The sequence below is a fragment of the Dendrobates tinctorius genome, unplaced genomic scaffold (genome assembly GCF_039654945.1).
Source record: "Dendrobates tinctorius isolate UK_male_01 unplaced genomic scaffold, ASM3965494v1 ptg000301l, whole genome shotgun sequence".
Classification (NCBI taxonomy): Eukaryota; Metazoa; Chordata; class Amphibia; order Anura; family Dendrobatidae; genus Dendrobates; species Dendrobates tinctorius.
The window spans coordinates 1,801,916-1,816,418 of NW_027361968.1; the positions used below are offsets into that span (position 1 = coordinate 1,801,916).

A 14,503-nucleotide genomic window follows, 5' to 3' on the forward strand; every position below is an offset into this window, starting at 1 on the left:
CCAGAGCTGCACTCACTATTCTGCTGGTGCAGTCACTGTGTACATACATTACTGATCCTGAGTTACATCCTGTATTATACTCCAGAGCTGCACTCACTATTCTGCTGGTGCAGTCACTGTGTACATACATTACTGATCCTGAGTTACATCCTGTATTATACTCCAGAGCTGCACTCACTATTCTGCTGGTGCAGTCACTGTGTACATACATTACATTACTGATCCTGAGTTACCTCCTGTATTATACTCCAGAGCTGCACTCACTATTCTGCTGGTGCAGTCACTGTGTACATACATTACATTACTGATCCTGAGTTACCTCCTGTATTATACCCCAGAGCTGCACTCACTATTCTGCCGGTGCAGTCACTGTGTACATACATTACATTACTGATCCTGAGTTACATCCTGTATTATACTCCAGAGCTGCACTCACTATTCTGCTGGTGCAGTCACTGTGTACATACATTACATTACTGATCCTGAGTTACCTCCTGTATTATACTCCAGAGCTGCACTCACTATTCTGCTGGTGCAGTCACTGTGTACATACATTACATTACTGATCCTGAGTTACCTCCTGTATTATACTCCAGAGCTGCACTCACTATTCTGCTGGTGCAGTCACTGTGTACATACATTACATTACTGATCCTGAGTTACCTCCTGTATTATACCCCAGAGCTGCACTCACTATTCTGCCGGTGCAGTCACTGTGTACATACATTACATTACTGATCCTGAGTTACACCCTGTATTATACTCCAGAGCTGCACTCACTATTCTGCTGGTGCAGTCACTGTGTACATACATTACATTACTGATCCTGAGTTACCTCCTGTATTATACTCCAGAGCTGCACTCACTATTCTGCTGGTGCAGTCACTGTGTACATACATTACATTACTGATCCTGAGTTACATCCTGTATTATACCCCAGAGCTGCACTCACTATTCTGCTGGTGCAGTCACTGTGTACATACATTACATTACTGATCCGTAGTTACATCATGTATTATACCCCAGAGCTGCACTCACTATTTTGCTGGTGCAGTCACTGTGTATATACATTACATTACTGATCCTGAGTTACCTCGTGTATTATACTCCAGAGCTGCACTCACTATTCTGCTGGTGCAGTCACTGTGTATATACATTACATTACTGATCCTGAGTTACATCCTGTATTATACTCCAGAGCTGCACTCACTATTCTGCTGGTGCAGTCACTGTGTACATACATTACATTACTGATCCTGAGTTACATCCTGTATTATACTCCAGAGCTGCACTCACTATTCTGCTGGTGCAGTCACTGTGTACATACATTACATTACTGATCCTGAGTTACATCCTGTATTATACTCCAGAGCTGCACTCACTATTCTGCTGGTACAGTCACTGTGTACATACATTACTGATCCCGAGTTACATCCTGTATTATACTGCAGAGCTGCACTCACTATTCTGCTGGTGCAGTCACTGTGTACATACATTACATTACTGATCCTGAGTTACATCCTGTATTATACTCCAGAGCTGCACTCACTATTCTGCTGGTGCAGTCACTGTGTACATACATTACTGATCCTGAGTTACATCCTGTATTATACCCCAGAGCTGCACTCACTATTCTGTTGGTGCAGTCACTGTGTACATACATTACATTACTGATCCTGAGTTACATCCGGTATTATACTCCAGAGCTGCACTCACTATTCTGCTGGTGCAGTCACTGTGTACATACATTACACTACTGATCCTGAGTTACATCCAGTATTATACTCCAGAGCTGCACTCACTATTCTGCTGGTGCAGTCACTGTGTACATACATTACATTACTGATCCTGAGTTACCTCCTGTATTATACCCCAGAGCTGCACTCACTCTTCTGCTGGTGCAGTCACTGTGTACATACATTACATTACTGATCCTGAGTTACCTCCTGTATTATACCCCAGAGCTGCACTCACTCTTCTGCTGGTGCAGTCACTGTGTACATACATTACATTACTAATCCTGAGTTACCTCCTGTATTATACTCCAGAGCTGCACTCACTATTCTGCTGGTGCAGTCACTGTGTACATACATTACATTACTGATCCTGAGTTACATCCTGTATTATACCCCAGAGCTGCACTCACTATTCTGCTGGTGCAGTCACTTTGTACATACATTACATTACTGATCCTGAGTTACATCCTGTATTACACCCCAGAGCTGCACTCACTATTCTGCTGGTGCAGTCACTGTGTACATACATTACATTACTGATCCTGAGTTACATCCTGTATTATACCCCAGAGCTGCACTCACTATTCTGTTGGTGCAGTCACTGTGTACATACATTACATTACTGATCCTGAGTTACATCCTGTATTATACCCCAGAGCTGCACTCACTATTCTGCTGGTGCAGTCACTGTGTACATACATTACATTACTGACCCTGAGTTACCTCCTGTATTATACTCCAGAGCTGCACTCACTATTCTGCTGGTGCAGTCACTGTGTACATACATTACATTACTGATCCTGAGTTACATCCTGTATTATACCCCAGAGCTGCACTCACTATTCTGCTGGTGCAGTCACTGTGTACATACATTACATTACTGATCCGTAGTTACATCATGTATTATACCCCAGAGCTGCACTCACTATTTTGCTGGTGCAGTCACTGTGTATATACATTACATTACTGATCCTGAGTTACCTCGTGTATTATACTCCAGAGCTGCACTCACTATTCTGCTGGTGCAGTCACTGTGTATATACATTACATTACTGATCCTGAGTTACATCCTGTATTATACTCCAGAGCTGCACTCATTATTCTGCTGGTGCAGTCACTGTGTACATACATTACATTACTGATCCTGAGTTACCTCCTGTATTATACTCCAGAGCTGCACTCACTATTCTGCTGGTGCAGTCACTGTGTACATACATTACATTACTGATCCTGAGTTACCTCCTGTATTATACTCCAGAGCTGCACTCACTATTCTGCTGGTGCAGTCACTGTGTACATACATTACATTACTGATCCTGAGTTACCTCCTGTATTATACCCCAGAGCTGCACTCACTATTCTGCCGGTGCAGTCACTATGTACATACATTACATTACTGATCCTGAGTTACACCCTGTATTATACTCCAGAGCTGCACTCACTATTCTGCTGGTGCAGTCACTGTGTACATACATTACATTACTGATCCTGAGTTACCTCCTGTATTATACTCCAGAGCTGCACTCACTATTCTGCTGGTGCAGTCACTGTGTACATACATTACATTACTGATCCTGAGTTACATCCTGTATTATACCCCAGAGCTGCACTCACTATTCTGCTGGTGCAGTCACTGTGTACATACATTACATTACTGATCCGTAGTTACATCATGTATTATACCCCAGAGCTGCACTCACTATTTTGCTGGTGCAGTCACTGTGTATATACATTACATTACTGATCCTGAGTTACCTCGTGTATTATACTCCAGAGCTGCACTCACTATTCTGCTGGTGCAGTCACTGTGTACATACATTACATTACTGATCCTGAGTTACATCCTGTATTATACTCCAGAGCTGCACTCACTATTCTGCTGGTGCAGTCACTGTGTACATACATTACATTACTGATCCTGAGTTACATCCTGTATTATACTCCAGAGCTGCACTCACTATTCTGCTGGTACAGTCACTGTGTACATACATTACTGATCCCGAGTTACATCCTGTATTATACTGCAGAGCTGCATTCACTATTCTGCTGGTGCAGTCACTGTGTACATACATTACATTACTGATCCTGAGTTACATCCTGTATTATACTCCAGAGCTGCACTCACTATTCTGCTGGTGCAGTCACTGTGTACATACATTACTGATCCTGAGTTACATCCTGTATTATACCCCAGAGCTGCACTCACTATTCTGTTGGTGCAGTCACTGTGTACATACATTACATTACTGATCCTGAGTTACATCCTGTATTATACTCCAGAGCTGCACTCACTATTCTGCTGGTGCAGTCACTGTGTACATACATTACACTACTGATCCTGAGTTACATCCAGTATTATACTCCAGAGCTGCACTCACTATTCTGCTGGTGCAGTCACTGTGTACATACATTACATTACTGATCCTGAGTTACCTCCTGTATTATACCCCAGAGCTGCACTCACTCTTCTGCTGGTGCAGTCACTGTGTACATACATTACATTACTGATCCTGAGTTACCTCCTGTATTATACCCCAGAGCTGCACTCACTCTTCTGCTGGTGCAGTCACTGTGTACATACATTACATTACTAATCCTGAGTTACCTCCTGTATTATACTCCAGAGCTGCACTCACTATTCTGCTGGTGCAGTCACTGTGTACATACATTACATTACTGATCCTGAGTTACATCCTGTATTATACCCCAGAGCTGCACTCACTATTCTGCTGGTGCAGTCACTTTGTACATACATTACATTACTGATCCTGAGTTACATCCTGTATTACACCCCAGAGCTGCACTCACTATTCTGCTGGTGCAGTCACTGTGTACATACATTACATTACTGATCCTGAGTTACATCCTGTATTATACCCCAGAGCTGCACTCACTATTCTGTTGGTGCAGTCACTGTGTACATACATTACATTACTGATCCTGAGTTACATCCTGTATTATACCCCAGAGCTGCACTCACTATTCTGCTGGTGCAGTCACTGTGTACATACATTACATTACTGACCCTGAGTTACCTCCTGTATTATACTCCAGAGCTGCACTCACTATTCTGCTGGTGCAGTCACTGTGTACATACATTACATTACTGATCCTGAGTTACATCCTGTATTATACCCCAGAGCTGCACTCACTATTCTGCTGGTGCAGTCACTGTGTACATACATTACATTACTGATCCGTAGTTACATCATGTATTATACCCCAGAGCTGCACTCACTATTTTGCTGGTGCAGTCACTGTGTATATACATTACATTACTGATCCTGAGTTACCTCGTGTATTATACTCCAGAGCTGCACTCACTATTCTGCTGGTGCAGTCACTATGTATATACATTACATTACTGATCCTGAGTTACATCCTGTATTATACTCCAGAGCTGCACTCATTATTCTGCTGGTGCAGTCACTGTGTACATACATTACATTACTGATCCTGAGTTACCTCCTGTATTATACTCCAGAGCTGCACTCACTATTCTGCTGGTGCAGTCACTGTGTACATACATTACATTACTGATCCTGAGTTACCTCCTGTATTATACTCCAGAGCTGCACTCACTATTCTGCTGGTGCAGTCACTGTGTACATACATTACATTACTGATCCTGAGTTACCTCCTGTATTATACCCCAGAGCTGCACTCACTATTCTGCCGGTGCAGTCACTATGTACATACATTACATTACTGATCCTGAGTTACACCCTGTATTATACTCCAGAGCTGCACTCACTATTCTGCTGGTGCAGTCACTGTGTACATACATTACATTACTGATCCTGAGTTACCTCCTGTATTATACTCCAGAGCTGCACTCACTATTCTGCTGGTGCAGTCACTGTGTACATACATTACATTACTGATCCGTAGTTACATCATGTATTATACCCCAGAGCTGCACTCACTATTTTGCTGGTGCAGTCACTGTGTACATACATTACATTACTGATCCTGAGTTACCTCCTGTATTAAACGCCAGAGCTGCACTCACTCTTCTGCTGGTGCAGTCACTGTGTACATACATTACATTACTAATCCTGAGTTACATCCTGTATTATACCCCAGAGCTGCACTCACTATTCTGTTGGTGCAGTCACTGTGTACATACATTACATTACTGATCCTGAGTTACATCCTGTATTATACTCCAGAGCTGCACTCACTATTCTGCTGGTGCAGTCACTGTGTACATACATTACACTACTGATCCTGAGTTACATCCAGTATTATACTCCAGAGCTGCACTCACTATTCTGCTGGTGCAGTCACTGTGTACATACATTACATTACTGATCCTGAGTTACATCCTGTATTATACCCCAGAGCTGCACTCACTATTCTGCTGGTGCAGTCACTGTGTACATACATTACATTACTGATCCTGAGTTACCTCCTGTATTATACCCCAGAGCTGCACTCACTCTTCTGCTGGTGCAGTCACTGTGTACATACATTACATTACTAATCCTGAGTTACCTCCTGTATTATACTCCAGAGCTGCACTCACTATTCTGCTGGTGCAGTCACTTTGTACATACATTACATTACTGATCCTGAGTTACATCCTGTATTATACCCCAGAGCTGCACTCACTATTCTGCTGGTGCAGTCACTGTGTACATACATTACATTACTGATCCTGAGTTACATCCTGTATTATACCCCAGAGCTGCACTCACTATTATGTTGGTGCAGTCACTGTGTACATACATTACATTACTGATCCTGAGTTACATCCTGTATTATACCCCAGAGCTGCACTCACTATTCTGCTGGTGCAGTCACTGTGTACATACATTACATTACTGACCCTGAGTTACCTCCTGTATTATACTCCAGAGCTGCACTCACTATTCTGCTGGTGCAGTCACTGTGTACATACATTACACTACTGATCCTGAGTTACATTCAGTATTATACTCCAGAGCTGCACTCACTATTCTGCTGGTGCAGTCACTGTCTACATACATTACATTACTGATCCTGAGTTACCTCCTGTATTATACCCCAGAGCTGCACTCACTCTTCTGCTGGTGCAGTCACTGTGTACATACATTACATTACTGATCCTGAGTTACCTCCTGTATTATACGCCAGAGCTGCACTCACTCTTCTGCTGGTGCAGTCACTGTGTACATACATTACATTACTAATCCTGAGTTACCTCCTGTATTATACTCCAGAGCTGCACTCACTATTCTGCTGGTGCAGTCACTGGGTACATACATTACATTACTGATCCTGAGTTACACCCTGTATTATACTCCAGAGCTGCACTCACTATTCTGCTGGTGCAGTCATTGTGTATATACATTACATTACTGATCCTGAGTTACCTCCTGTATTATACTCCAGAGCTGCACTCACTATTCTGCTGGTGCAGTCACTGTGTACATACATTACATTACTGATCCTGAGTTACCTCCTGTATTATACTCCAGAGCTGCACTCACTATTCTGCTGGTGCAGTCACTGTGTACATACATTATATTACTGATCCTGAGTTACATCCTGTATTATACCCCAGAGCTGCACTCACTATTCTGCTGGTGCAGTCACTGTGTCCATACATTACATTACTGATCCGTAGTTACATCATGTATTATACCCCAGAGCTGCACTCACTATTTTGCTGGTGCAGTCACTGTGTATATACATTACATTACTGATCCTGAGTTACCTCGTGTATTATACTCCAGAGCTGCACTCACTATTCTGCTGGTGCAGTCACTGTGTACATACATTACATTACTGATCCTGAGTTACATCCTGTATTATACTCCAGAGCTGCACTCACTATTCTGCTGGTGCAGTCACTGTGTACATACATTACTGATCCCGAGTTACATCCTGTATTATACTGCAGAGCTGCATTCACTATTCTGCTGGTGCAGTCACTGTGTACATACATTACATTACTGATCCTGAGTTACATCCTGTATTATACTCCAGAGCTGCACTCACTATTCTGCTGGTGCAGTCACTGTGTACATACATTACTGATCCTGAGTTACATCCTGTATTATACCCCAGAGCTGCACTCACTATTCTGCTGGTGCAGTCACTGTGTACATACATTACATTACTGATCCTGAGTTACATCCTGTATTATACTCCAGAGCTGCACTCACTATTCTGCTGGTGCAGTCACTGTGTACATACATTACTTATCCCGAGTTACATCCTGTATTATACTGCAGAGCTGCATTCACTATTCTGCTGGTGCAGTCACTGTGTACATACATTACATTACTGATCCTGAGTTACATCCTGTATTATACTCCAGAGCTGCACTCACTATTCTGCTGGTGCAGTCACTGTGTACATACATTACTGATCCTGAGCTACATCCTGTATTATACTGCAGAGCTGCATTCACTATTCTGCTGGTGCAGTCACTGTGTACATACTGTACATTACCTTACTGATCCTGAGTTACATCCTGTATTATACTCCAGAGCTGCACTCACTATTCTGCTGGTGCAGTCACTGTATACTTACATTACTGATCCTGAGTTACATCCTGTATTATACTCCAGAGCTGCACTCACTATTCTGCTGGTGCAGTCACTGTGTACATACATTACTGATCCTGAGTTACATCCTGTATTATACCCCAGAGCTGCACTCACTATTCTGCTGGTGCAGTCACTGTGTACATACATTACATTACTGACCCTGAGTTACCTCCTGTATTATACTCCAGAGCTGCACTCACTATTCTGCTGGTGCAGTCACTGTGTACATACATTACACTACTGATCCTGAGTTACATCCAGTATTATACTCCAGAGCTGCACTCACTATTCTGCTGGTGCAGTCACTGTGTACATACATTACATTACTGACCCTGAGTTACCTCCTGTATTATACTCCAGAGCTGCACTCACTATTCTGTTGGTGCAGTCACTGTGTACATACATTACATTACTGATCCTGAGTTACATCCTGTATTATACCCCAGAGCTGCACTCACTATTCTGCTGGTGCAGTCACTGTGTACATACATTACATTACTGACCCTGAGTTACCTCCTGTATTATACTCCAGAGCTGCACTCACTATTCTGCTGGTGCAGTCACTGTGTACATACATTACACTACTGATCCTGAGTTACATCCAGTATTATACTCCAGAGCTGCACTCACTATTCTGCTGGTGCAGTCACTGTCTACATACATTACATTACTGATCCTGAGTTACCTCCTGTATTATACCCCAGAGCTGCACTCACTATTCTGCTGGTGCAGTCACTGTGTACATACATTACATTACTGATCCTGAGTTACCTCCTGTATTATACCCCAGAGCTGCACTCACTCTTCTGCTGGTGCAGTCACTGTGTACATACATTACATTACTAATCCTGAGTTACCTCCTGTATTATACTCCAGAGCTGCACTCACTATTCTGCTGGTGCAGTCACTGTGTACATACATTACATTACTGATCCTGAGTTACACCCTGTATTATACTCCAGAGGTGCACTCACTATTCTGCTGGTGCAGTCACTGTGTACATACATTACATTACTGATCCTGAGTTACCTCCTGTATTATACTCCAGAGCTGCACTCACTATTCTGCTGGTGCAGTCACTGTGTACATACATTACATTACTGATCCTGAGTTACATCCTGTATTATACCCCAGAGCTGCACTCACTATTCTGCTGGTGCAGTCACTGTGTATATACATTACATTACTGATCCTGAGTTACCTCGTGTATTATACTCCAGAGCTGCACTCACTATTCTGCTGGTGCAGTCACTGTGTACATACATTACTGATCCCGAGTTACATCCTGTATTATACTGCAGAGCTGCATTCACTATTCTGCTGGTGCAGTCACTGTGTACATACATTACATTACTGATCCGTAGTTACATCATGTATTATACCCCAGAGCTGCACTCACTATTTTGCTGGTGCAGTCACTGTGTATATACATTACATTACTGATCCTGAGTTACCTCGTGTATTATACTCCAGAGCTGCACTCACTATTCTGCTGGTGCAGTCACTGTGTACATACATTACTGATCCTGAGTTACATCCTGTATTATACCCCAGAGCTGCACTCACTATTCTGTTGGTGCAGTCACTGTGTACATACATTACATTACTGATCCTGAGTTACATCCTGTATTATACCCCAGAGCTGCACTCACTATTCTGCTGGTGCAGTCACTGTGTACATACATTACACTACTGATCCTGAGTTACATCCAGTATTATACTCCAGAGCTGCACTCACTATTCTGCTGGTGCAGTCACTGTGTACATACATTACATTACTGATCCTGAGTTACCTCCTGTATTATACCCCAGAGCTGCACTCACTCTTCTGCTGGTGCAGTCACTGTGTACATACATTACATTACTAATCCTGAGTTACCTCCTGTATTATACCCCAGAGCTGCACTCACTATTCTGTTGGTGCAGTCACTGTGTACATACATTACATTACTGATCCTGAGTTACATCCTGTATTATACCCCAGAGCTGCACTCACTATTCTGTTGGTGCAGTCACTGTGTACATACATTACATTACTGATCCTGAGTTACCTCCTGTATTATACCCCAGAGCTGCACTCACTCTTCTGCTGGTGCAGTCACTGTGTACATACATTACATTACTAATCCTGAGTTACCTCCTGTATTATACTCCAGAGCTGCACTCACTATTCTGCTGGTGCAGTCACTGTGTACATACATTACATTACTGATCCTGAGTTACCTCCTGTATTATACCCCAGAGCTGCACTCACTATTCTGCTGGTGCAGTCACTGTGTACATACATTACATTACTGATCCTGAGTTCCATCATGTATTATACTCCAGAGCTGCACTCACTATTCTGCTGGTGCAGTCACTGTATACATACATTACATTACTGATCCTGAGTTACATCCTGTATTATGCTCCAGAGCTGCACTCACTATTCTGCTGGTGCAGTCACTGTGTACATACATTACATTACTGATCCGTAGTTACATCATGTATTATACCCCAGAGCTGCACTCACTATTTTGCTGGTGCAGTCACTGTGTATATACATTACATTACTGATCCTGAGTTACCTCCTGTATTATACTCCAGAGCTGCACTCACTATTCTGCTGGTGCAGTCACTGTGTACATACATTACATTACTGATCCTGAGTTACATCCTGTATTATACTCCAGAGCTGCACTCACTATTCTGCTGGTGCAGTCACTGTGTACATACATTACTGATCCTGAGCTACATCCTGTATTATACTGCAGAGCTGCATTCACTATTCTGCTGGTGCAGTCACTGTGTACATACTGTACATTACCTTACTGATCCTGAGTTACATCCTGTATTATACTCCAGAGCTGCACTCACTATTCTGCTGGTGCAGTCACTGTATACTTTCATTACTGATCCTGAGTTACATCCTGTATTATACCCCAGAGCTGCACTCACTCTTCTGCTGGTGCAGTCACTGTGTACAGACATTACATTACTGATCCTGAGTTACATCCTGTATTATACTCCAGAGCTGCACTCACTATTCTGCTGGTGCAGTCACTGTGTACATACATTACATTACTGATCCTGAGTTACCTCCTGTATTATACTCCAGAGCTGCACTCACTATTCTGCTGGTCCAGTCACTGTGTACATACATTACATTACTGATCCTGAGTTACCTCCTGTATTATACTCCAGAGCTGCACTCACTATTCTGCTGGTGCAGTCACTGTGTACATACATTACTGATCCTGAGTTACATCCTGTATTATACTGCAGAGCTGCATTCACTATTCTGCTGGTGCAGTCACTGTGTACATACATTACCTTACTGATCCTGAGTTACATCCTGTATTATACCTCAGAGCTGCACTCACTATTCTGCTGGTGCAGTCACTGTGTACATACATTACTGATCCTGAGTTACATCCTGTATTATACCCCAGAGCTGCACTCACTCTTCTGCTGGTGCAGTCACTGTGTACAGACATTACATTACTGATCCTGAGTTACATCCTGTATTATACTCCAGAGCTGCACTCACTATTCTGCTGGTGCAGTCACTGTGTACATACATTACATTACTGATCCTGAGTTACCTCCTGTATTATACTCCAGAGCTGCACTCACTATTCTGCTGGTGCAGTCACTGTGTACATACATTACATTACTGATCCTGAGTTACATCCTGTATTATACTCCAGAGCTGCACTCACTATTCTGCTGGTGCAGTCACTGTGTACATACATTACTGATCCTGAGTTACATCCTGTATTATACCCCAGAGCTGCACTCACTCTTCTGCTGGTGCAGTCACTGTGTACATACATTACATTACTAATCCTGAGTTACCTCCTGTATTATACTCCAGAGCTGCACTCACTATTCTGCTGGTGCAGTCACTGTGTACATACATTACATTACTGATCCTGAGTTACCTCCTGTATTATACCCCAGAGCTGCACTCACTATTCTGCTGGTGCAGTCACTGTGTACATACATTACATTACTGATCCTGAGTTCCATCATGTATTATACTCCAGAGCTGCACTCACTATTCTGCTGGTGCAGTCACTGTGTACATACATTACTGATCCTGAGTTACATCCTGTATTATACCCCAGAGCTGCACTCACTCTTCTGCTGGTGCAGTCACTGTGTACAGACATTACATTACTGATCCTGAGTTACATCCTGTATTATACTCCAGAGCTGCACTCACTATTCTGCTGGTGCAGTCACTGTGTACATACATTACTGATCCTGAGTTACATCCTGTATTATACCCCAGAGCTGCACTCACTCTTCTGCTGGTGCAGTCACTGTGTACAGACATTACATTACTGATCCTGAGTTACATCCTGTATTATACTCCAGAGCTGCACTCACTATTCTGCTGGTGCAGTCACTGTGTACATACATTACTGATCCTGAGTTACCTCCTGTATTATACCCCAGAGCTGCACTCACTATTCTGCTGGTGCAGTCACTGTGTACATACATTACATTACTGATCCTGAGTTACATCCTGTATTATACCCCAGAGCTGCACTCACTCTTCTGCTGGTGCAGTCACTGTGTACATACATTACATTACTGATCCTGAGTTCCATCATGTATTATACTCCAGAGCTGCACTCACTATTCTGCTGGTGCAGTCACTGTGTACATACATTACTGATCCTGAGTTACATCCTGTATTATACCCCAGAGCTGCACTCACTCTTCTGCTGGTGCAGTCACTGTGTACAGACATTACATTACTGATCCTGAGTTACATCCTGTATTATACTCCAGAGCTGCACTCACTATTCTGCTGGTGCAGTCACTGTGTACATACATTACTGATCCTGAGTTACCTCCTGTATTATACCCCAGAGCTGCACTCACTATTCTGCTGGTGCAGTCACTGTGTACATACATTACATTACTGATCCTGAGTTACATCCTGTATTATACCCCAGAGCTGCACTCACTATTCTGCTGGTGCAGTCACTGTGTACATACATTACATTACTGATCCTGAGTTCCATCATGTATTATACTCCAGAGCTGCACTCACTATTCTGCTGGTGCAGTCACTGTGTACATACATTACTGATCCTGAGTTACATCCTGTATTATACCCCAGAGCTGCACTCACTCTTCTGCTGGTGCAGTCACTGTGTACAGACATTACATTACTGATCCTGAGTTACATCCTGTATTATACTCCAGAGCTGCACTCACTATTCTGCTGGTGCAGTCACTGTGTACATACATTACTGATCCTGAGTTACATCCTGTATTATACCCCAGAGTTGCGCTCACTATTCTGCTGGTGCAGTCACTGTGTACATACATTACTGATCCTGAGTTATCTCCTGTATTGCACTCCAGAGCTGCGCTCACTATTCTGCTGGTTCAGTCACTGTCAGTATCGGGTGTGTTCTCTCTTCTCCCCTCCAGGTTTCCTCCCGTTCATTGTCGTTACTAATAAGGTGCGTGGTGACGCTGACATGCTTCGCTCCTGGTTTGTACAGATGGGGATGGAGGACATATTTGAGGTGGAGAATTACACAACAGAAAACCATGTGAAGTCTCCTGAAAAAGAAAAAACCTTTCTCACCATCTTGACAAAAATTTTGGATTACGTGGATTTTGTAGCCAGGGATGTAGTACCAACAATGGACACTCCGGAGAAGGAGCATGAGAAACGGGTGCAAATGATACTGAAGATGGCGCATGAGAATGACATCGAAAGACAAAAGAGAAAATGGCTCGCCGAGAATAAGCCACCAGTAAAGAAATCTGGATGGCCGTGTAATATCCAATAGTTCTACTATTGTCTCCTAAAAATGTCAAAACGAGCCCGAAATCCCCAGGAACTGTGCAGACTCCGGACGTAGAGACCTTCCCTATGTAACCGCGTCTCATGGTCATTTGTTGCCTTTCTTGATACAGTAAACGCCTTTATTCGTTACTGAGCTGAGTTTTGCGTCTTCTTTCGGTGAATGGCTGTATACTGAGGTCATCACCTGTCACCTGTCACCCGGGCACAGTGGCCACTGTTTGCTCTCGTTTTATTCCTGATGCCTCTTGAGTAGGAAGTTTTGTTTTTTATTGTTGTTGTTTTTAAAATCCACCATCCGTTTCCGGAGATGGGGACCTTTTTATTTAGTGTCATTTTTATGTATGTTACAAGGGGGCGTGGGCAACAGGGTAATTATACAATAGGGAGGAGCGAGCACTAAACACCTCAAA

The 14,503-nt window shown here is 43.1% G+C and overlaps 1 protein-coding gene across 1 annotated transcript in view; it reads left to right on the forward strand.

Moving 5' to 3' along the window:
- LOC141073450 (uncharacterized) overlaps window positions 1–14,222 on the forward strand; it is a 47,401-nt gene extending 33,179 nt beyond the window's left edge. Inside the window, exon 5 of the mRNA XM_073560675.1 lies at window positions 13,709–14,222. Coding sequence (XP_073416776.1) covers window positions 13,709–14,076 — 368 coding nt within the window. The 3' untranslated portion in view covers window positions 14,077–14,222. The remainder of the gene's footprint in view (window positions 1–13,708) is intronic.
- Window positions 14,223–14,503: the final 281 nt, after the last annotated feature.